Below are 24,942 nucleotides of genomic sequence, written 5' to 3' on the forward strand. Positions count from 1 at the left end.
AAAACTGACCATGGGGGAGGAGCAGAGGGAGGGGAGAGAGGGAAGGAGAAAGGGAGGTGAGAGGTGAGTGGAAGGTGGGGGCAGGGAAGGAGGGGATTGGAGTGGGAGAGGCAAAGGAAGGGGCAGGGGAGGGCAGGTTTGAAAATTTGCATGCTTATTGAGTTCAATAGTATTTACTCCCGTGCAATTATGCTTAAGATAGGTAAAACTGACCATCAGGGGGAGGGGAGGGGAAGGAGGGCATTGGAGTGGGAGGTGATTGGAGGTGAAGGGGCAATAGGGAGGAGATAGGAAGGAGGAGAAGGAGGGTGAGTTTGATCAGTTGCATACTTTTTGGGTTCAATGGGATTTATTTCTATGCAATCATGTTTGAAAATGGATGGACTGCCTTCAAGTCGATCCCGACTTATGGCGACACTATGAATAGGGTTTTCATGGTAAACGGTATTCAGAGGTGGTTTTACCATTGCCTTCCTCTGAGGTTGAGAGGCAGTGACTGGCCCAAGGTCACCCAGTGAGCTTCATGGCTGTGTGGGGATTTGAACCCTGGTCTCCCAGGTCATAGTCCAACACTGACCTGGGGGAGGGGCAGGGAAGGGAGGAGCAGGGTGAGGGGAGGAGATTGGGTGGGTGGGCACTGGGCAGAGAGGAAGCCCCTTTCCTTTCCAAAAGGAAAACATTGTGAACAGTATCATTGCTTTCTGGGTTTCGCCCACTGTTTTATTCTACAGCAGGCACATGTAGCCTCCCATGCAAATTTAAACCAAAGCTGTCCCTGGCCATATCCACACCAGACTGTTATTTCACTTTGGACAGTCGTGGCTTCTCTCAAAGAGTCCTGGGAAGTGTAGTTAGTGAAGGGTGCTGAGAGTTGCTACGAGACGCCCTGTTCCCCTCACAGACTAATCAGAGCAGCTGATTGTTAAACCAGTCTGGCCACTGGAACTCTCTCAGGGGAATAGGAGTCTCCTCTCAGCACCCTTCACGAACTACACTTCGCAGGATTCTCTGAGGGAAGCCATGACTGTCTCACGTGAAATCAAAGTCTGGTGTGGGTGTGGCCCCCTGATTAGCCAAGCCAAGCAGCTGTGAGTCTGGCTTTTAGAACACTGACAGTTGGTTTTTACTGAGCATGCCCGACATTATCATTGAGTTCAAGCCAAAATTTCTTAAATTTATTCAAAATCAGCCAGACATTTTTTTTTAACCTTTAAACTGCAGAAGATGAAGGTTAGCATATGAGGTAAGGATAGTAACAGGATTACAGGTACTCTGTGACCAGATTATGAGAACTCTGAGAAAAAAGTCCAAAAGGGCTCTGGTTTTTTCCCCTCTCTTTAGACTTTGAACTCTCACTTCTTTCTGACTGTTTTGTTTATCGCCATGAAAATTTAAAGGGTTGTTAAGCAAGCGTTTCTGAGTTCAGGACTATAAGTTTTGTAAGGTTTTGTTTTGAAATGAGCTTATGGGAAGCATCAGAATAGGAAGGGGGTATTTTCAATTTAACACTGCGGAATGTGAAAAATCCACGCTGGCTATAGCATACAGTCACTCTCATGGCTGTATAATAGAAAAGCGAATGCTGAGTCCTTTGTGCCTGTGATATTCTCTATCTTTGTGGAGAGAATTTTGAAGTAGCAACTCTGCTCATTCTCCCCCTCCCCCCGATTCTTTTTGTTTAAATTCGCTTTGAAATAATCGATAGTGTGAGTGATACTTTGAGTACTTTATGTTGATTGTAAGCAGCAGAGGGGAAGACACTGACTTGATTATCTGCCTTAATCTGCACTTGAAAAGGAATGTAAACAGGCAATAGAGTTCAGAACAAAGATCAATACCAGTGAAGACTCATGAATAGTGATTATAATATTGATGTCTCTGCAAAGCACAGAAAATAAAAAAATTGGAAAAATAAAATGACATGGGAGGAAAAAGGAATCAGATGGTTAACGACTGCACGGGGGCCACATTTACCTGGCTCCTTCTGGGAGTGCAAATAAGGATGTGACAGGGTAGCAAGAGCCTGGCAACGACCAAAATCCCTCATCTCTGGAGTCTAAGTTCTGTTTTCTTTCACACGGCTTTGGCTACCCTTGTAGCTCAGTTCCCCCTCTAGGATGCAGACCTTAACATGGTGAGGGGGTTTGAGAGTGTTGAAGAAGCTGAGAGCAATGCCGTCAGGAGTCTAGACCAAGAGGCTAGACTCCTAGCAGGGGAATACCATGGCAGAATGGTCAATGCTGAGACACCAGACTAAGATGCATCCAAACTCAGAGGAAGGCAATGGTAAACCACCTCTGAATATCTCTTACCACGAAAACCCTATGAACAGAGCATCCAAAATGCAACACGAGATAGTGCTGGAAGATGAGACCCCCCAGGTCAGAAGGCACTCACCGAGCTACTGGGGAAGAACAAAGGACAAGTACGAGTAGTACTGTGACTAATGATGCAGCTGGGTCAAAGCCAAAAGGAAGCCCAGAAGCTGATGCGCACAGATGCAAAAGGAGAGGCCAGAGTTGTACGATGCACACAATTGGAACATGGAATGTGAGAAGCATGAACCAGGGAAAGTTAGAAATTGTCAAGCAAGAAATGGAACGCATCAACATTACAATACTTGGTGTGAGCGAACTAAAATGGACGGGAATGGGACATTTCCAATCAGGCAACTACAAAATATTTTATGCAGGAAATGAGAAATTAAGAAGAAATGGGGTTGCTTTAATAGTGAGAAGCGATGTAGCAAGAGCAATTAGGAGCTACAACGCAAGGTCTGCGAGAGTGATATCAATGAGATTAAATGGGAAACCTATCAACATAACCATCATCCAAGTCTATGCTCCAATGGCAAACACAGAAGAAGAGGAATTAGAGAGATTTTATGCAGAAGTACAGGAAGAAATTGATCACACACCAAAAGAAGATGTGCTGATAATCATGGGGGATTGGAATGCAAAAGTAGGGAACAGAGAAGAATTAGGAATTGTGGGGAAATGGGGCCTAGGGGACAGAAACAAAGCAGGAGAAAGACTTCTTGAATTCTGTGAAGCCAACAATTTGTTTCTTGCGAACACATTTTTTGAACAACTGGAAAGACGACTGTACATGTGGACATCACCAAATGGTCAATATAGGAATCAAATTGATTATATAATTGGTAGCAGAAGGTGGAGAAGTTCCATACTTTCTGCAAAAACAAGACCAGGAGCAGACTGCGGTACAGATCATGAACTGGTCGTATCGAAAATCAGAGTAAAGCTAAGAAAGACCAACAAAGCAATCATAACGCCAAAATACAATTTAAATAACATCCCAGAAGCATATAAAGATCAAATAAGGAACAGGTTTGAGGCTTTAAACGTAATTGACAGAGAACCAGAAGAACTATGGACTGAAGTCAGGGACGTTATCAGGGAAGAATGCAAAAAGACAATACCTCTTGTTAAAAAGAGAGAAAGACCTCAATGGATGACTGAAGAAACTCTTAAAATGGTTAAAGAGAGAAGGAAAGCAAAAGCAAAGGAGATAGAAACACAGTCAGAACCCTAAATGCAACAATACAGCGACTAGTACGTAGGGACAAAGAGAACTATTACAATAGTTACTGTATAGAAATAGAAGAGGACAACAAAAAGGGTAGAACAAGAGCCCTATTCCAAAAGATTAGAGACAGGAAAGGGAAATTTAAACCAAGAGTAGGGATGTTGAATAATCAACAGGGGAACACACTGACTGACCGAGATGAAATAAAAGGAAGATGGAAGCAATACACTGAAGACCTATATAAAATATATGCAAGGATGACAGATTCATGGAGGAACCATATGCTGAAGAATCAGAAATTTTAGAATGTGAGGTGAAAGCTGCTCTTAAAATGCTTGGAAGAAACAAATCACCAGGAATTCACGGCATACCAATAGAGTTGCTACAAGCTACTGAGACTGAATCAGTCCAAATTTTGACTAAAATCTGACAAGAAATATGGAAAACTAAACAATGGCCCACAGACTGGAAGCGTTCCATATACATCCCAATTCCAAAAAAGGGGATCCCAGGGAATGCAGTAATTATCAAACAATTGCCTTAATATCCCATGCAAGTAAAGTAATGCTCAAGATTCTACAACAACGGCTCTTGCCATATATGGAGCAAGAAATGCCAGATGTCCAAGCTGGATTTAGAAAGGGAAGAGGCACCAGAGATCATATCGCAAACATACGTTGGATAATGGAACGGACAAAGGAATTTCAGAAGAAAATCACCCTGTGCTTTAGAGATTACAGCAAAGCCTTTGACTGTGTAGATCATGAAAAACTATGGAATGCTTTAAAAGAAATGGGGGTGCCACAGCATCTCATTGTCCTGATGCGTAACCTATACTCTGGACAAGAGGCTACTGTAAGGACAGAATATGGAGAAACCGATTGGTTCCCCATCGGAAAGGGTGTGAGACAGGGGTGTATTTTATCACCCTATTTGTTTAATCTATATGCAGAACATATCATATGGAAAGCAGGATTGGACCAAGAAGAAGGAGGTGTGAAAATTGGAGGGAGAAATATCAATAATTTAAGATATGCAGACGATACCATACTACTAGCAGAAACCAGGAATGATTTGAAACAAATGCTGATGAAAGTTAAAGAGGAAAGCACAAAAGCAGGACTACAGCTGAACGTCAAAAAGACTAAAGTAATAACAGAAGATTTATGCAACTTTACAGTTGACAATGAGGACATTGAACTTGTCAAGGATTATGTCTTGGTACAATCATTAACCAAAATGGAGACAATAGTCAAGAAATCAGAAGAAGGCTAGGACTGGGGAGGGCAGCTGTGAGAGAACTAGAAAAGGTCCTCAAATGTAAACAACACTGAACACTAAAGTCAGGATCATTCAGACCATGGTATTTCCGATCTCTATTTATGGATGTGAAAGTTGGACAGTGAAAAAGCTGATAAGAGAAAAATCAACTCATTTGAAATGTGGTGATGCAGAAGAGCTTTGCGGATACCATGGACTGCAAAAAAGACAAATAATTGGGCATTAGAACAAATCAAACCAGAACTATCATTAGAAGCTAAAATGATGAAACTGAGGTTATTATACTTTGGACACATAATGAGAAGACATGATTCATTAATAAAGATAATAATGCTGGGAAAAACAGAAGGAAGTAGAAAAAGAGGAAGGCCAAACAAGAGATGGATTGATTCCATAAAGGAAGCCACAGACCTGAACTTGCATGATCTGAACAGGGTGGTTCATGACAGATGCTCTTGGAGGTCACTGATTCATAGGGTCACCACAAGTCATAGTCGACTTGGAGGCACATAACAACAACAACAAGGAGATAATAAACATGGAAATTCCTGAAGAGTTGGACATTTACTAAGTGTCTAGCCACCAGTCACTGCTGTGCTTCTGATTTGACTTACACAGCACTACGTTTCTGAAGAGATCATGTACTGGGTATGGGATGTCCAGTGAGGGGAAGTTGCTGTAATTTCTGCACCTTTGGCTGAGTCAGGCTGTAAGATGTAAAATTAGCAAATGAAAGAGGTGGAAATGTGAACCCTGCTGTCTCCGAGATCCAAGCCCAGCTCTCAGTCCAGTGGAAGGGAAACTGCTAATGTGTGACTTTAGGTCCAAAAAGAACAATGGAACACATTCTGGTGGGAAAGGGGCAGGAGCACATGGCCCTCTACACACTACTTATCCATATCTCAGTAGACCCCTCTATAACCTCCCCACTCCAGCCTTATACCTCTTGAAAAGCTGTAAGTTCTAAATATATATCTCAAAATCTAGAAACCAGAATTATATTTGCATTGTAAGTAAATTTGAGACATCGCATAACTCAGTGGCATATATTGGTTTATGGAGGTATTTTGGACTGGGGGTGGGGGTAAGGGTCCAAACCTAGAGGAACAAGCTTGGCAGAAAGACACAAAAATATTCTCAGTCTCAGACTATACATGGTGGCATCAGATTGCTGCATTTAAACCTGGATCTGTCCCCATCATGCAGAAGACAGAGGAGGGGCTGCATCAAGGAGCAAGAGGGATGCATGGCCAGGGAAGGAAGCATATGGAATTTCTCTCTGCCCGTGGCTTCTCCGCAGTCTGTCCTCCTCCCAAGCCAGATTCTGACATTGGAAGTGAGCTTGGCAAAGAGAGGGGAGCTGCAGGGGAATTACAGGGGGCCACAGGGCAGTTCAGCCTCCTTCCCCTTCCCTCCTTAAGGTTGTTTCCACACTAGGGCATTCATACATACATGGGCCACTGTTCCTGGGTGCCCATTTGTGCACCTTCATCCACACATGAGTGCTTTCAATTTTATACTCCCATTCCTTGACGGGGTGCATTCCTGCTTTATGTTGTTGCCCCTTCCCCTCCATTAATACTTCCTCACCTGCCATACGTTCAAGAAACCTGATGTCTGTTGAGGACGTGCTCAGGTATTTTAGCTGTGCTTGTGCACCCTTAAACATTTTTGCAAATTTCTGAAATACACGTTTTCTAATAATCTGGTGATTTGCACAAAAGAGAAGTAAAAGAACATTTTTTCTAGTGTGTGTCCCTCCAGGCCAGGAAACCCAGGATCTGTTGTGGGCATGCATGCGTACAGGTTTTGTTTATTTATTTATTTATGAAATATAATTTTTCAATAGACCACATTTGCACAAAAGAGCAGTAAAAAAAATACTGTATATGTGTGTGTCACTCCAAGTCAGGCAAAGATTTAGAGTTGTTCACGTGAAAGGGTGCCACGTACTTTCTTCTTTTCCCGATTCCTGTGCCTGCAAGGGCAATTTTTATTTTTAATATAGCTTTTTTTGTGCAAGAGCGGTTCTGTCCAAAGAAATGGTTTAAAAATAAAAATACTCCAAGTGACATCAGCAACAACTGATGGAAAAGTGCAGTCTGCATCCTTTCCTTTCGGCTAATGGAAACAAAATGGAAATAGTGGGCACGGCAATAGACAGCAATGCACTCATCGAAATGTCACCACACATGTAAGAAAACCTACCTGCAAAATGCATTTCAGTATGTCCACAGTTGGCTGGTAACATGCAAATTTACACTGGATTTTCTTCCATTATCAGATTATCCGCATATTGGGAAAATCCAAATTTAACATGGGGAGGCTGCCACTTGGATGAGGACATACATTATGAGGATGCTGCAGAAACAATGACCACCCAGAGACACAAGTTGCTTCAGATCCACATTAAACTCTAGGGTGGATAAGTCCTAAATCAAGAGTCCCCTCCCCCACACTTTCTACATGAACTTCTGGATATAAACATTCACATCCCTGCTATTGTTCCATATAGCCTGAATTTCAGTTTCAAGTAACAAAAATATGGTGGAATAGGATGGAATGGGAATAGGATGGGAGGAAAAACTGTTAATTTCAGAGCAGAATAGAAAGTAGCCCTTGCAGATGGAAGCAGCAGAGCAGCAAAGCAGATGGGGTGACTGATGCAATCTCAGGCAGTAGCAATGGCAACTAAGCAGAAAGTGTTAAGGCCCAGGAGATCTCCCAGTGGGCTGCCAGCTGAAGGATGCATCAGGACAATGCACAGAAAAGTCCCTCGTGGAGAGACATTTGTGGCTGTTTTGTGACAGGAGAGTTTCACATGGAATCCACTATAGTTATGCCAGCTGTGCATTTTGGGATGCAAAGGGAAATGGGCTAGGTCTCATCCCCATTCTCAGCCCTGTTGACCCACACAGGCCCTGAAAGCCGTCGCTGCAGTGTACTGGACTGCTTTCCTCGAAATCCCAGCATCTGGCTGACAGCACGGAGGAGTTGATCATGGTCCCTCTCCATTCCAGACAGGCGGTGCTCCTGCAAGATATACATTAGAGAAACAGTTGCGTAAGCCCAAGCAACTCTCACTGAAAAAATTAAGTACTGGAGCACTGGACTAGTGAGGACCACTGAATCCTTGGTGAAGCAATTGTCTAACATCACAATATGCCCAGACGTATGTTCAGCATGTTAGTGTGCAGTAAAACAATCAGGTGGCCATTTTGCAGCTTGTCCAGTGACTCATATTTTATCACAATGAAATGTGCTGAATTGCCCTTTGGGAGAGTGTCATTCATCCACCAAATGAGATACTGAAGCTTCTGAGTAAACAGTAGGATTCTGTGTGTCCTATCTACTATTTCAGAGCCTCTGTTCAGCAGTGCCCTAGAGTGGCTCCCCATTTCTCCTCCCCTCCCCCACCCTGACCACTGGGTTGACCCAGAGCCCTGAATGGCTCCAGAGGTCCCTTACCAGATGTTTGGTCTTCTCCTCACTAGCGCGAAGCTTCTCGTGATCCTTCTTCCAGTTGGTTTCTACACCTGAGATCCTACAATAGAAGAGGACCCAGCATGGTCTTGAGATTTCAATCTGGACTTAAGAGATCTGGTTTCAACCTCCCCACCCACTGCCACGGGTTCACTGGTTGGCCTGCCTTGGGCAAGTCATTGTCTCTCAGCCTTGGCCCACCACCTGCAGGACCTCACAAGGGTTATAAAGGACAGAGTTGTAGAACTCTTTTCACATTCATGAGATGCTACTTACAACAAAGGATGCCTGCCCACCCCCTCCTTTAATTAATTAATTTATGTTATTCATTTATATCTCGCCTTTATCCCAGAACTGGGACAAAAATTAAAACAAATACAGTTAAAAACATACAAAAGGTTATTGTTAAAATGTAATTAAGCCATCTGTAGAATTAAAGCCATTAAACAAATAGCCATTAAAAAAATACAAAATCAGTAAAACAGCATCCTGTTAATTAATAGCCCTTGCAGTCAGATCCCAAAAGCCTGTTGGAATAGAAACAATTTCACCTGCCGACAGAATGACAGCAGGGAGAGAGTAAGTCTAACCTCTCTAAGAAGGGAGCTCCTTCTGGGAGGAAGGGCAAGATATTAAATAAATAAATAGATAGGTTAGAAGGGAATTCAAGAGCCTGGGGGCAGCCACCGAGAAAGCCCTCTCCCGTGTTCCTACCAGACATGCCAGTGAGGGTGGTGAAATCAAGAGACGGGCCTCCCTGGACAATCTCAGAGCTCAGACAGGCTCATATTCTTGGTACTGGGACAGTGCCCTTCACAGCTGCAGGGACCAGCCCACCATAGAGTTGCCAAGATGTTTCTTTGCATATTCCAAGGGAGAGGCCATTAGAGGCTCAGTCTGGAAGTCCCAGGAGCTCATGCTGTTCTCTGATATTGCCAGCAGAAAACTTCCCTAAATGGTCCCTCTGGCAGTGAAATGAACAAGAATAGGAGCTAATGGATATAGAGCCACCAATTCAGCAGCATATGACACTATTAATGTTAGATGGGGATGGAAAAATATGTCTGTTTCGGTTCTCTCAGTTTCATTTTTCCAATCTTAATTTCAGTTCTCCACATTTTTGCAGCAATTTACCATTTTTTAAAAAATCCTCATGAAAATTCTCCAGTATTTTAGTGAGAATGTCTCCTAATAAACACATTTTTGTAAGCACTTTTGACTGCTATATATATTTGAGTAAGTGCAAATTTGAAAAGGATGGCTGTGTTTCAGTTCTCATATTGTTTTGGAAAGTGTGGATTTGATTGATTCGGCTTGAATCGGTTTAAGGAGCTAGCGACCTCTCCCTGCCCCAAGTTTAAGTACCAGAGCTAAGGTCACCCTGCAGCTCCTTCAGGCTCATCTCGCTGAACTCCTGGTATCTCTTACCTGCTGCTTAGTTGCATAAGGCAGCTCTCTGTGTCCTCCAGCCTCGTGCAGAGAGTCTCTTCCCGCTCCTGAAACTTGGCCTGCTCCTCTAGGAGCATTTGATTCTGGATAGTCAGTCTTTCCAGCTGCTCTTCAAAGAGTTGCTGCTTCTCCCTTGCTGTGGTCAGCTCCATCTGGAGCTCTTCCATCTGCCTACCATACTGTGGGGTAAGCAAGGTCAGCAGTTAGACTAGCCAGGACCCTGCAGGAGTGAAATGTCTCTCCTGGGTCACCCTGCACACGGTTGATGGGGTAGAAGCAGGGTGCACAGCCAGGGCCAGGGACTCAGAGGAAGGAATCCTATCTGTAACTCAAAAGGGGAAGCAGGACTGGGGGAGCCATGCAAAAGCCAAAGAGAAAAGGTGGGAGATGAGTGCTATGAGGTTTGTTCTGTTGCAGATGAGGAAATTTCCAGCCTCTGGTGCCTCAGTAAAGTGTTAACAATATTACAGACCTCAACTGATTTGAGCCCTCTCATAACTGTTCATGCTTCACTCAATAAAGATTTCTTTTGGCAAGAGGCCCTCTGTTCTGCATTAGAAAGCCCCCATTCCATCACTAGAATAAACTGGCGGAGGTGGGAGGGGAAATATTTGCACTGAGTTGCACCCACCTGTAAAACTCAGAGTTGCAGCTATATAGCATAGTTGCCAAGAGACTGAGCAACGAATCAGGGAGTCCCTGGTTCAAATCTTGCCTTCTCAGTCATAGAGACATACTTATTGTGCATCACCACCTCTGTTTTCTGAAAATGGAGGCATATGATGCTAGTCAAACTCTGCCCCTTTTTACTCTTAAAACCTCGTTGGATCAAGTTGAGTGCATTTTTTAAAAATTCAGCTTCAGGCAGATTTTGCAAGTGAATAGTAGATCAGCCCATTTGTCTTCCAGGTATGGCCAATGGGAAAACTTTTCTGCAGGCTCAGGCAGAGATGGTGATTGGCCCTATGATTTGCTCTGGGTGGGCCTTAAAGATCTGACGTCATCAGTGGGAAGGGAGGTGTGGCCAGCAGATATTTCTATACCACCTGTCATCCAAATGGATGCCAAGGCAATGAGTGCACAGTGGGCATGAATTGAGCTATATCACGCAATGAATGTGAAGTATATTAAGCACTTTAAATACTATTTTGTTTGGATTTGATCTAAGAAACCAGACGTGGCTACTGCCACCAATTTTTGTCTACATAAATATGTATTATTAGTAGTGACAGAATTAGTTTGTGTGTGTGTGTGTGTTTCTTTTACTAAGGACTGGAAGGAAAGAGTTGGGACTCCTGGAAATATCTGGGTAGAAGAAAAGATCAGTAGGAGAGTATAGCATGGGCATGGCATTAACACACCTGCTTGCTAAGTCTAAACACCCCAGAAGCATCCAAAGATCTTGAATCTAGATGCTATCACATTCCCCTTCTCAAGTATATATACAGTCTGTAAAATTCTGGGGTGCCAAGTGTGGAACAGTTTTGGGGGGAACTCAATTTCAGGCAAAGTAAGTGTAATGGAACAAAAGTCTACCTCCAGATGGCATAATTAACACCGTTCCAGGCATAGAAGTTTACCAGTCCAGATGGTACAGCCACCTCTAAACTAGCCATAGATCATTGCCAAGGAGAGCAGTTTTTGGAGGAATCACGACTAATCCAAGTTGACAGTGAACTTTCATTCTTGCCCCAACAAGCATAACAGTAACAAGTGGAATCAGGAATCGGGGTGCCTGAGTTAGATGCATTGTTTGATAATCCGAGTGGAATTCTCTACTACCTGTTCCAGCGGGTGCATGGCATACAGGCCACTTTGCTTTGCAGCTGCCTCCTCTGAGTGTCTCAACCACGGCACGGTGGGTTTTGGGTGGAGCGATGTGGATGGGTGGAGCTTTGAACACCCCTAGAAGACAGGCAATGTTATGAGGTGGGCTTTTAGGATAGTTCGTCAAGACAGCAGGGGCATAACAGATCCTGGGTCTCGCCCAGCCTCCTTCCATGATGGAATATTCTACAAATGGAGCATCTCTGTTGGGTACCTACTCAATATTGCCAGGCAACTCATTTCTGGGTTTATTAAATTAAGTCCTACTCAGAGTATACCTACTAAATTAATAAACCAAAGTTAGTCATGTCTATTAACTTCACTGGGTCCGTTCTGAGTTGATTGCAGTCGATTTTGCAGGACTAGCTCAAACAGAGAGACCATGTCGGATAGTAATGTCAAAGTCTTTCCTCCTGGACTTGAATGAGGGACACAGACTGTTCAGCATACTAGGAGGGAAAACTGTTTTGGTGGTGTCTGTTCCTCCTTCTGCCCCCACAGTAGAGAATGGGAGAAGAGAGGATGGCATGTACTGTACTTGCACACTAATAATGCCATGAAGTGTACATGTATGTGCATGTGTGTGTGTGGGGAACCTGGTGCTGACACCACCTCAAACCTCATGACACTGGCACATCAACTGCAGTCTGCACCCACCTGCTCTTTCTTGCCTGTATGTTAGGACTGATGCGCAACTAATCTCCCAGGATATATTCACAAACTCACACCTTAAGAGAGGCCATTGTAAGGCTGGCTACTCCTCTGCATGGATTCCACGTGGGAAGTAATTGCCTGGGTTCCTTTTCTGTCTACCAGAATTCTGCATTTAAAAACCCCATATTCTATGACCAAAAATCAATTCTGTAATCAAATATATATTTGTATGCTTAATTCTATTGGAATAAGAGTTGTGCTTGTATGTTTTATGGCAATGTTTGGTAGAGACTGCGAAGAAGGAGTGGGATCTGTGGATAAACAAGTAAGGGGAGTAACATGGAAGGGCAGGATGCTGTCCTACGTGACAAAGTGCTACCTCCTGATCACCCAGATCCTATCTACTCTCTAACCATGATTCTCTTCACAATGAGAGTGGGTGTCCCCGTGACTGCGCATATTCTGCACTCCATGTAGGCCATACAGTTCTTGCCGAAGGAACTGATATAAAGCTGAAGGCATTTGGTGGCTATCAAGACTGTGCTTGAATGATTGGGAGGCCCAGTCTAGACCCAGATTACCTGAAAGGCCTTGCTGCTGCTGCTGCCATCAGCATGTGGGTAAGAGGTAGAGAGCCGAGGGCTGCTGTCCTGGCTCTTGGCCACGTGCTGTGTGCTGCTCTGCTTCTCAAGATGGCGAGCTGCCTTGCTCTGAGTTGGGACGCTCTGGGTGCGCTGCACTTTGCTCCTGGTTTTGGCTGGCTGCACTGGGGCCAGTGGCTCTTCCTTGGCTCGGCCTTTCTGAATGCTGGTCATGGACTGGCTCTTGATCAGAGGACTGTGCTTACCCAACTCCCGCGGTGGCACAAATCCTGGCTTCTGACTTTCTGTCTGTCTGGAATGCAAAGAAGAAGAAGAGTGAGCAAGGGGCATAACCCTAACACCACACCTATCACCTGAACTCAGTCCCCATCCCTGAACCTGTCACTGCTGCTGTTACTTAACACTACCAAGTCCAGAGAGAAGGAATGACCCTTGACTCTCATTCTAATGAGCAGGGGGGAGTCCCCCCCAGAACAGTTCAAATTTTAATGTAAAAATATCTAAACTCAAATGTATACCTATTTGTTTTATTTTCCCTAACACACTCAATTTCTTTTATTTTAATGGATGTTTTAACATTTAAAACATGCAGAATTATTTCTGCATGTGTGGGGGTGTCAGGAAGAGGGGCTGGGTTAACTGAGGGCCGGTGCAGGAAGGGTCTTGGCTTCTTAAAAACACATGGTCAGAAAATCCCAGAAGGTCATCAAATCCCTACGCAAGAGGAAGGACCATCAAGCTATCAACCATCCACCCACAACTCAACCAACACACCCAAATCACAAAGAAAGCAAACCCCCACCCAGCGTCAGAAGCCAATCTGAGCTGCGGGAAATGCCTTCTGAGCAACAAATATGGTGGTCATTTCAACCCAGAGCATGATCAAAGCCCATCCACTATGGAAGGGTTTCTTCTTCTTATCCTTCTGTGCCTAGAGAGCTAGCACCCATCCCTCACCCTTTCAGTGCACCCCTCCTGCCAACCACCTCGAAGCTACAGATGCAAGCAGGAATATGCACAATGGATGTGCAGTCACTCATTACCTCTCATCTGCGTTGGGCCCAAGTCGAACAGTGACAGGCACTGGTGTCCCTTCCTGGATGGCATGGAGGATTGTGGGCAGGGGCTCCAATCTCTCTCTTGTCCACTTATATGCAACAGAGCAGAAAGTACTGGTGAGAAGAGCCCAGTCATTTCCCAGAGGACTTGCAAAAATGGGAAATTGGTAGTGTTGGCTTGGCCAGACTGAATGTTGGATTTGCTCTCACTCTGGAGCAGAGAATCATACTCACAGCCTGACCAGATGAGTCTGACAATGCCTGCACTTTATGTATTTGTTAAAATACATACACACTCATTTGAAGACTATCTCCTGCTTTGGTTGAATCTCCCTCCACACACCTAACCCTTACAATCCTGTCCTAATTCTTTGTAAGCAGATTCATTTTAAGAATAAGTCGTGAATTTCAAATCTTCAAACCAAATACCCATCTGCCTTCATACCTCCAGTCACAAAAACCACCCCGCTCTCTATCATGTCTCCCGGTGTCCCCAAACTTAGTGCTCCCATATCACTTCCATTTTTTCTGACTGTACTGCCATTGAGTTCCTCTCTTCCAGATTTAACACCATGGGATCCTCCAGATTTAACACCACGGATGCTTGATTTGTGAATGGGCCAATGAGATATCACAAATTGGTAGTTGGCAACAGGGTTTTTTATTTATTGGATTTTCTCAGGAAAGGAAAAATCCAGATTAGATGGGAAAAAAATATGGGCTTGCATTTTAATGCCAACAGTGTCAACAGTAGATACTTCAAAAAACCTGCATGCATGAGGCACATTGTTCCCACAATAAACACCCATCTGGAAGCACCCCATACCCAGTACTAGCCAAGTAGCTGGCACCTTTATGTAAAATGACTGGTATAAGCCACTGGTGAACTGTAGAAGGGAGGGGAACATACAGCTAATCCCAGGAACTTGGATGGCAGGCTTTGAAAGATGTTGTCTCCCTGATGGACAGGCTTTTGGTTCATATATGCTTCTCCTGGGTCCTGCTCTGCATCCTAGACATGAGCAGGTCCCGTCAGAGTATCTTGCCACCAGGGGGCAGGCAAGCCCATCAAGTGGAGATGATACACAGCAAAGCGGCTAATACCTCTTCCAGGGTGGAAAAGATGTTGCAGAGCAGGGCGTGCAGGATGGACAATTCCAGGGCTAGGTCAATGGAGTCGTCATAGGCAGGCAAGTGGATGGCGCTGCCAGGGCTTGAGACACTGCTGAGGAATGTCTTCATGGTGCCCCATTTGCTCTCCAGAAACTCATTCATAAAGCTCATGTAGGCCTCCTTTTCCCCAAACCTGCAGGAAATGGAATGCCAGGTGTGGCTGTGAACTATGGATCAGATACTAGCTCTTTGCACCACTGAGGCTCCTAATCAATTACACAATTCCTGCTGGGACCCCAAGAGGGCCGTTAAGAATGTCAGAAGAGACCTGCCGGATCAGACTATCTAGATCAGCATTCTGTTTCTCACAGTGGCCAACCAGATGGGAAGCCAAAAACAGGACGTTAGAGCAATGGCCTTCTCCTGCTGTCAGAGGCATGCTGCCTTCAGATGCTGGAGGATAGTATATAGCCATCACGACTGGTACCCATTGGTAGTCTTGCCCTTCATGAATTTGTCTAATCCCCTCTTAAAACTGTTAACAATTGTTGAGAGAACAAACATGAAAAAGATCGCAAAATACTTGCAGCTCAATCCTATGGAATGAGGTATGATTAAGACCTAACTTGGCAAAGGACTTATCCATCAAGATTACTGTATACATTATCCACAACAGTAGCATGTGGAATGGCAGGGACTCAAACAAAAATCAGAACACCTCTATCTTGCAGTATCTTCAGCAAAACAGCAGATTCATAATAATTCAAGAGGGTAAAGGAGTTGTCCCTCCCCCAACGTCTCTCCCACCCTGCAAAAACAAGACATGTTTTGGAGCATGACATTTCTTGCATGAGTACAATATATATACTTCTGAATAATTAATTTTTCATTATATGAATCAATTGAACAACTTGCTTTTGGGCATTTCAAAACATATTTAAAGACTGCTGACTGAAATGCCTTCAGTAAATATACTTAGTTTAAAAGTACATATGCCGCTGAAAAAAGTACAATTATCTTCTTTGCTATCAATTCTGCACACGCACAGAAACCTGCACACACACACATTTTTTATCTAGCAGTATGATTGGTTTTAATATTGGATGTAGTTTAATTTCATTTTAATGTAGATTCTGTATGTTTTAATTATATGTGCTTTTATTTGGAAGCCGCCGTGAGTTCCAGTATTGGAAGGATGGCGGGATATAAATAAAGAATAACTAACTAACTAACACACATGGAAACCAAGTGCAAATCTGGCTTTTTTCTTTGAAATCTTGTCTGGGCTAGAATTCCAAACTGTTTCCAGACCTCATATTGAGTCAGTCTTCCTAGCCAGAGCTAGGGACACAGTTACCTACGTGGTCAAGTTCGCCAGGTTCTGGATAACCTTAGCCACTAGCGTCAGGGTACGGGAGGTGGTGTCATCCGGATATTCCTGAGTGAGGCCAAAGAGGCTGGGAGACATGATGGCCGGGCAGAGGAAGCGCAAGAAGAGGGATGCCGAGATGAGCCGCTGCCCAATGCCTGCTTTGCCCCGCAACTGGCATGCCTCTTGCCAGGCGCTGAAGACCTCACTAAGCTCAGCTGGAAAAGAGCTGCAGAGAGAAGGGAGGAGATGACTGGCTGTGAGCAGGCCTGAGGCTGACATTTTGTGATGAAGGGGCCTCAGAGAATGCCAGGGTGGGATGAGAAATCACTACAGAACAATCAACGCCTAAATGCAGGTAGACAAATACGTTTAAAGTTATTGAATTACACTATATTCAATATTGATAAAATGTAAAATACAATATTTCTGCTTGTCAGTTATGCCAAAGAAGATTTGTTGTGTAGGGTGACAGAGCACTTTAATTGCATAAACCAAAATAGTTTGGGCTTGAATTCCTTCCTCAAAATAGGGACAGTCTAGTCTGGAGGCACCCTTAGACACATGGCATGATCATACCTCGCTGCAGGAACTCACTGGCTTAACTCTGCTTAACCCTTTCTATTAATCTCAGCTGTTGGCTTATACTGCATACGCTTAAACCCTTGAGCCCTAACATCACAGAGAGAGCTCCTGTTCAAACTGATTATACTACAAGTTACTAATTCATGTGGGCCAGTACACTGCCTGGTAGAGGAGCTGTAAGAGAGCTCCTGGATTGGACCTTCCTGGTCTGTGAATGAGAAGCACAGAAAACCACAAATACCACACAAAGAAACCACAAATGGCAGCCCCAGTTTCTCTTCCATGGGCCCAGTGGGGAGAGCTCCCCCAATGCTCCATTCAAGAACTCACTGGCTAGAAGCAGCAATCCTCTGGAAGATCTCTTCACAGATGTGTTCCAGGTTGCTGCGGTTGTCAGCCAGGTCACATGGTGCACATTTGCTGGGGTCCACTTCACAGCTATTCTCTAAAGAGCATGGCTGGGCTACAATGTCACCTGCAATACATCCACATGCTTTAATTTCAGCCAGGCTACGATGTTGGCTGTAGTGGCAACAGAGATACTCTTGGACATCACTCACAATGATGACCAGCCTACTTAACCACGCCCAACTGCTACTGCTATGAAGGATCATTTTGCATACATTTGGGTTCCAAAGGAATTGGCACACAAACTGTACTTTTGCATTCCATTGCCATTTAACTCCAGCCTGCCACTGAGGATAACACTCATGAACCTAATAAAAAGGGTTCTTGTCCACAAAAGCTTATTCCACAATAAAATATGTTAGTTTTTAAGGAACCGCAATGGCTTCTGGATAATGCTCAGTGTTTGAGGACTAAAATTCTTGAAGCGGCAGTACTACATTTTGGGACAGATTATTTTTAGGCCTGTAAAGAACCTTGTGTTTTTTTAAACAATGTTAATATTTTGTTATTTAAATTTTTGTGCACTGTATTCTTTTCTGATGTGTATTTTGTATTTGTGTTTTGGTTTTTTTTGTGAGCCGCCTTGAGGGCCTTTTGGCCAAAAAGGCGGCATAGAAATAGAATAAATAAATAAATAAACCACAATACTCTTTGTTACTAGAGCCCCAAAGTGCTTGGGTGGCCCTAGGCTGCTGCTGCTACAATAAAGCACCCTTAAGGCAGGAATAAAAAACCTAACTAGTTCCTCCTGAAAATACCACAAGCCACTGTCCATGTATTGCCAAACCAGCTGTCTGCTCAACTTACTCAGTGTGGCCAGCAGATATGGGCCTCCCACCAGCTTCATGTATTCGTCGATAGCCTTGGTGGCAAGTGTATTCTCACGGAAAATCAATGCTTCACGCTCATCAAAACGGTCCAGCTCTGCCACACCCAAGTCAATGAGAAAGTCCTGCAGTACAGGAGGGGTAGGGTTGGTTGGACAAGCCTAGCTTTGCCTGAGGGATCTCCCATACTGCTGCATCACCCCTGAATCCAGGCTCCCAACTTAGTGATATCTACTATCTATATTCTGTTATCTGGGAAACTGCAAAGTGATTCAGGGTAATTCTTGCAGTTGTTTCTGACAGCCACCTTAGTAGTCTACCACACTAGATATCCTAGAAGAAGAAACATCTGAGGGTAGAACTAGCAGAACTCAACAGGAAAAGGAAATGGGATTTAGGTGGCCAAACATGGCCAGAGGGCACAGAGAGTGGAGTGGGAGCTGCCTCCAGACTCTTTTGGCTGTTGCCTGATCCCAGGCCTTCCTTCTCATCCTCTACAATTGCAAACAAAGATATACCTTGGCTTTGCCTGTGCTTTGCAACACCCGCACTAGGACACCTGTCAGTTCCTCCTTGTCCCGAGCATTGAGGCTGTGCTCCAATCCAGCACAAAGCTCCCGATAGTGGAAGGTGAGATATTCAGCAAACTCTTTGTATTGCACGATGGGCAGCACACGGATGTTGCAGTAGCGCCCTCGTAGCCGCAGGGTGGGCATGTTGGGCCTCTCCCCTCCCAAGGGATACCATCTCTCCAAAGGCTGGCGTACAGCGGCCAGTTCGTGTAGGGGCATGGCCATGCTTGCAATGGTGCTGCCCTTTGGCCGCTGCCCCTCCTCCTCCTGCACTAGGCAGACCTGCAGTTCTACAGCTGGTGGCAGAGCCTTCAGGTCAAAGTGCTCGCCCCAGAAGATAGTCCCAGTGGGGCGGGCTTGCTTTGTTGTGGTGCGAGCATACAGGACCCCATCCAGTCGCAGCTCACTGAGATAGCGCTTCCTGGGAACCAGGTCCCGGGCTTCGTACACCCAAAGGCTCAACATACGCTCAATCCGTTCACAGTTGTCCTGAGGAAATGACCCAGAGATTGCATTAAGAAAAGAGACATGCTGCAAAGCAAGATGTAGTAGGAGCTAAAACCAGAAGTCAATAAACAGGAATCAATATGAGTGTCGGGGAACTGGTGAACAAAGATTAAGGCATAATGAGGGAAAGGCAAGAGGCAAGTACGATTAAGTCAAAGGCAGAGGGAGGATCAAGATGGGAACTGTGGTGGGGGATACACCATAGTGGGGGAATTGGTTGCAAAGGTAGCATGTATGCATTGTGAGAAGCACAAAGTAAGGAAAGTCTTTTTTACCATACTGGGCTGGACAACTCGGCGCAAGTCATCCATCCAGCGGGTCCTCTCAGCAGCAGATGCACAACTGAAGCAGCGACGCCCCCCAGCGCTCAGCACCTGAGAGAAGGGAGAGTTGCACTTAAAGCAGGGCCTGGGTTGGCCTGTCCTTTGCTTTCCTTTTGTTGCAGAGGCCCCATGTGTGACCAAACCCTTTGTTAATGGGGATTTGGAGGGGCAAAGAGGCAGCAGGATTTAATCCAAGCCAGGGATCAACGCTGGATCCCAATTTCAATGCTGCGGCCAACCCTAAGCTTAAAAATGTGTTTTCATGGCTACCTCCCATTAAGAATGACCCTCCCTCTGCCCTACTCCAAAAGATGCTCCTTTGCTTCTTCTGCAAGCCCATCCCCAACAGCCTCTCATAGCCCCTCAACTAGCCAACCCAGGATGGCTTTCCGAATAGAACAGCACAAGACCAAGCTTCAACCTGCAGGCAGCTTGTCTAGGTTGGAAAGCTGAGTTCTCCATGCCTCTGAGTGTCTGCAGAAGCCGTTTTCCCCCATTACTGAGTCAACTGACTCAGCTCCCTCCCACCCACCTGAGGCATGGCCATGCACCTCTCTCTTTATAAAAACACAACTCCTCAGCTCATGGCGTGTCAAGAAGCTCAAACCTCAAAGCAGTGCCGCTCTCCCAGAAGGCTGCTGTGAAGCGGGCGGATCAAGACATCCTTCTCATTGCTCAAGTCCAGGAGGAGAGCTGGGCCAAGAGGGGCCTCCCTGAAGGAAGTGACAGAGGGGACAGGACAGAGTAGAAGCAAACAGTGTGGATGTCCACCCCAGTCCATCTGGCACTATCTCCAGCAGTAACATCATCTCATCCGTTTGACTTTTGTCAAGACTTGTTCTTCCAAGGATTGTTTTTAAACTCTACTCAGATTACCCTGGTCTGCAGCACCTGGCAGAAAATGTTATCAGAGGCTTGTCCCTCCTTTAACTCTTTCTGTGTGTTGCATCCCACCACTTTCCTGCTGGGACTAGCCGAGGAGGACACCTTGGAGGACGGAGAGGGCCCTGTCCCTAATACAAAGAGGGTTCAAGGGGAATCAGTGGATACAAGAGGCTACCAAATCTGGGGGAACCAATGCACCCCAACCAGCTGTACACCACCAAGAACATCTCAAAGACCCCAGGAGCAGGGACTGAGGGGAAGGAAGTCCAGAACCTCAGGTACAGTGCCCATCTGGCAGCACAAGATTTCCTATCCCTGAGCCCTACTCATGAGGAGGAAGCCAGACCACATGCTCCAGATCAGGGCTTTGGTGACATGCCAGGAAGGGGTGGGGAAGCAGAGCCAGCTATAACGATGCTCAATTGGGAACCTAGCCAGTGTCGAAGCAACACCTGTGCTGTGTGTGACTCCTTACTGGCCACCTCCCCTGTGGACAGTTTCTTGGCCTTTTTAGACCTTCCTCTTTCAACAAGCCTTTTAAGTAGAAACCTTATCCCAGTCTGTGTCTGGAACTGCTTTTGAAGATATTTTTAAAGCTTTTTGAAAAAAGATGTTCTTAAAGATGTTCTGTTTTACTATATTTTAATGTCTGTTTTATTATGTTTTATAGTGTTTTTGTTTGCTGCCCTGGGCTCCTACTGGAAGAGTGGGATATACATTTAATAAATAATAATAATAATAGAAAGGCAGAATTTTGAGTCATAGGGAGGGGAAGTAGGAAAGGGACACCCTCTGATATGGGGTTATGGCCAGACAAGTTCTGCAATATATCCCAGCTGGAGGTTGTGAACATCCTTTGAGCCATGGCTTGAACAGGATTGAATGAAGCACTAAACTCACTGAGAGAGCACAAGTACATTTTTTTTCACCATGAAGTACTGGTTAAAGGCAGGGAAGCCTGGAAACTTACATAGTTGCTGGTCTATATTGATTCCTACTGTGTGACCACATTAGCTTTGAACTCCTTTATTAGCCTGCTGCAGTCAACACTTTTACTGTGGCGTATGCAGAATTCTCCAGAATGCCAACCTTCAGGATCCAATTGCTGAGAGTACCAAGGGCTCTGTGGGCCCCTAGCCACATAGAGCTGTTGTGGGGCAATCTGGTGGCCACAACAGAGTAAACAAAGACATGGTCAGCTTGATAGAATTTTCATAGCATCCTAACATGGAGAAGTCATTGAGCCAGCATTTGATTATATTAATTAAATAATTTCCCTACTCTAGTCTTGGTCTTAATTCTATTTCCTTACTTCTCAGGATCTCTCTTGCACACCCCTTCAGACTTTCATTCAATTCCTTTTCAAAACCTTCAGATCTTTTGCATCAGAACAGATTAAGCCAATGCTGAATTGAACCCCGCGCCCTGCCCATCAGCTGATGTCCCCCACTCATTGGGGTGAAGTCATCTGATATACAGGAGGGCATGGTTTTAGGAAAATGGTCTCACAAGCCAAATTGGACTTTCTGGCATACCAAGATTGACCTATAGGGTGGACTTAGTCCACCATGGACTAAGTGAATGGAATTTTCAAAGGGAAAACAGATAATGAAATCTCTGTGTGCCATGCCTTGAGCTTGTCCCCAGGACATGTGAAATATAAATCCAGAGAGGAAAAGCAGGGGCCAACCCAATCAATAAAGAGGTACAAAGAGAAAACAATGCAGTCTTCCATTCCCTGGCTTCAGGGCCTACCTGTCACCATTAGCAACAAGTCCATTTGAGGAGTCAGTCTTGGTCTGGACCCGCCCTTTCCGGTCTCTGATGCGTCTCCATAGCAGACCCTGGAGATGAGTTGGGTGGAATCAACAGTAATTAGTGTCTCTTTCCTGGTAATGTGAGGCATCCTCTGCAAACAAAACGGTGCAAGGCAGCACAGTTGAGAGGGGCTAAAGTCCATCCAATGAGTCCAACTCTTCCCAATGCAGGACTTCCCTAAAGCACTCACATCCCTGCCTACACAGATCAACCTAACCAATGTAGCCCATCATTTCTCACAGGCTGAGAACAAGAGTGAAGAAGCTACACTTCAGAAAGGTGCCTGGAGAGTAATTAGGGTCAAATACCACAACAGAAGGCAACACCACCACCACCACCTCTATGAGGAGAGGAGGAAGAAGAGATGCACAAGTTCTATCACTGAACATCCTGCTGTAACAGTCCTCAGAGGAAAGGAGGGACCCAATGAAGAAGGATGGAGAGGGGAAGTGTCACGCCTCCATCAGATGAGTCCTCAGAGGCAGATGAGGAGCAGGAGCAGGGTTGGCACAGCAAACCCAGGAGATGGAACAAGCAGACCTACCCCAGAAGCAGCTCCAGACACACACACCCCGGAAGATGTTCAGGATACACCTGGGTTCCCTCAGTCAGACTCAGGGAGTGAACATGAGGTCCCTCCACTCTTGCTTTGTTCACTGACTTTACCTTTTGGAAGATGACCTGGAATGTTCACTGAGATTCCTTGACCCTCTCCCTTGCTTATCTGCTTTACAACCAAGCCCTTGCATAGGTAGCTGCTGGCTAATTGTTGTACAGCACCATATATCACCTCGGTTCAGCTGGCAGAGACTGACGGCTTGCTTCCACTCTAAATAGGGTTGGAAATTTGTTTGCTATGGAACAACTCCAGCAGGAAAACCTGCCTCTGTTCTTGCAGGTAAACCAGCTAATGACAACTGTTCAAGCTTTGCAAGCTCAGCTAGGAGAAGCTGCCCCCCCCCCAGCTGTGAAAGTCTCCGGGGCTTCCGACCAGCTCTCAGCATTTCTGGCACAAACCCAATTCTTTATGGACTTGAAGCCAGAAGCCTTCCCTGATGATAAGATCCAGGCTGAGTTTCTAATTAGCCTGTCCACAGGGGCAGCAGCTAGGTGGGCTACACCCTTGTTACTGGAGCACAGCCTACTGCTAACTGATCTGGCTGCGTTTACTAGGGAGCTGTGGGCCATGTTTGAGGAACCTGTGAGGTCGGCCACTGCTAACCACCGTATCCCTTAACAGAGGCAGGGCTGGTGTCCCCTTGCAGAGTATATGACTAAGTTCCGCCTGCTGCAAATAGACTTGGGATAGAATGAATGGGATGGAATGAATCGACAGTAGGTTGGAAAGCAGACAAGCCTCAACCTGGGCCCAGTCTGCCTAGGGAGATCCTTCCCCATAGAAAGCCTCCCTGAAGCCCTCCTGCAGGGACCCCACCCCACCAGAGGAAGCCATGCAGTTGGGAGGGGCTCAGCCATGCCTATCCCCTACAGAGAAGCAGAGGTGCTGGTAGCTGGGCCTATGCCTATACTGTGGGACCCAAGGACATTTTGAGGCCTAGTGCTCAGCTGAACAACCATCACCTTTTACCCCGGGGAAAATCCTGCACTCCAGTCTCTATGGGCCCCTAGACCTTGGTGATCCTGCCATCAAGATGGACTGCCAACTCAGTCCTTCGCTGCCCAAACACCTGACTATGCTGGTCTCCCTGGAGGTCCCCAGGCAGGGGACTCTGCAAGTACAAGCCCTGTTGGACTCAGCTTCGTCCATCAACTTCATGGACATATGCTTTGCAGACCTGCACCACATCGTATGACTTCCTCCCATCTGCTGGACTTCTCTCAGCTCCAGAGACCGTTCAAATGTTTCTTGCCCAGGTGTTCCGTCTATATGGCCTCCTGGGCCATCTGATATCAGACGAAGGAGCCCAGTCCACTGCCCAGTTTTGGCAAGCCCTGTTTCAAACTCTTGATGTCCAAATCAGTCTGTCCTCAGCCCACCATCCTCAATCAGATGGTCAGACAGAACGCACAAATGCCATTGTGGAGCAATACCTGCACTGTTACACCAGCTTTCAGAAGCACAATTGGGTGAATCCACTGCCCCTGGCAGAATTTACATACAATAACTCTCCAGGTGCATCCACACAACAAACCCACTTCTTCATCACCTATGGCTACCACCCCTGGTTTTTCCCATTGGTCTTGCCTTCCTTGTCCATTTCTGCTGCAGGCCATACAAGCACTCCTGAGGGATCAGTTGGATCAGGTGAAGGAAGCATACAAATGGTTTGCTGACCGCCATCGCCAGCCTGGCCCTCCCATTAAGGAAGGGACCAGGTGTGGTTCTCAACCAAGTTCTTGCGTTCCCAAAGACACACCAAAAAGCTGGATGCCCAACACATCGGCCCCTTCTTGATCACCCGCCAGATCAACCCGGTGGCTTTTCAGGTGCAGCTCCCAGCATCCCTTCGTATCTATCCTGTGTTCCATTGATCGTTGCTCAGTCCGGCTCTCCCACCTCATCCCTTGAGTACTCAACCACGGCCCCCACCATCTGTCTAAGTCAGAAGAGGAGTATGAAGTGTCCCAGATTCTGGACTCCCACAGGCCAGCTCCAGTATCTGATTGACTGGAA

General features: G+C 45.6%; 1 protein-coding gene across 6 annotated transcripts in view; it reads right to left on the minus strand.

The window, feature by feature from the left end:
- Nucleotides 1-5,863: 5,863 nt before the first annotated feature.
- The window catches only part of RASAL3 (RAS protein activator like 3), a 68,390-nt gene continuing 49,311 nt past the window's right edge, over nt 5,864-24,942 (minus strand). For all 6 annotated transcript variants that reach the window (XM_061582628.1, XM_061582636.1, XM_061582643.1 and 3 more), the window contains 14 exons: nt 22,245-22,333; nt 20,212-20,317; nt 19,557-19,655; nt 18,721-19,263; nt 18,183-18,327; nt 17,298-17,442; nt 16,375-16,611; nt 15,005-15,206; nt 13,886-13,989; nt 12,822-13,134; nt 11,542-11,664; nt 9,739-9,938; nt 8,296-8,371; nt 5,864-7,860 (listed from right to left, as the gene is read on the minus strand). In XM_061582628.1, coding sequence (XP_061438612.1) covers nt 7,705-7,860; nt 8,296-8,371; nt 9,739-9,938; nt 11,542-11,664; nt 12,822-13,134; nt 13,886-13,989; nt 15,005-15,206; nt 16,375-16,611; nt 17,298-17,442; nt 18,183-18,327; nt 18,721-19,263; nt 19,557-19,655; nt 20,212-20,317; nt 22,245-22,333 — 2,538 coding nt within the window. In that variant the 3' untranslated portion in view covers nt 5,864-7,704. The remainder of the gene's footprint in view (nt 7,861-8,295; nt 8,372-9,738; nt 9,939-11,541; nt 11,665-12,821; nt 13,135-13,885; nt 13,990-15,004; nt 15,207-16,374; nt 16,612-17,297; nt 17,443-18,182; nt 18,328-18,720; nt 19,264-19,556; nt 19,656-20,211; nt 20,318-22,244; nt 22,334-24,942) is intronic.

This window comes from Rhineura floridana, chromosome 1 (assembly GCF_030035675.1).
Source record: "Rhineura floridana isolate rRhiFlo1 chromosome 1, rRhiFlo1.hap2, whole genome shotgun sequence".
NCBI lineage: Eukaryota > Metazoa > Chordata > Lepidosauria > Squamata > Rhineuridae > Rhineura > Rhineura floridana.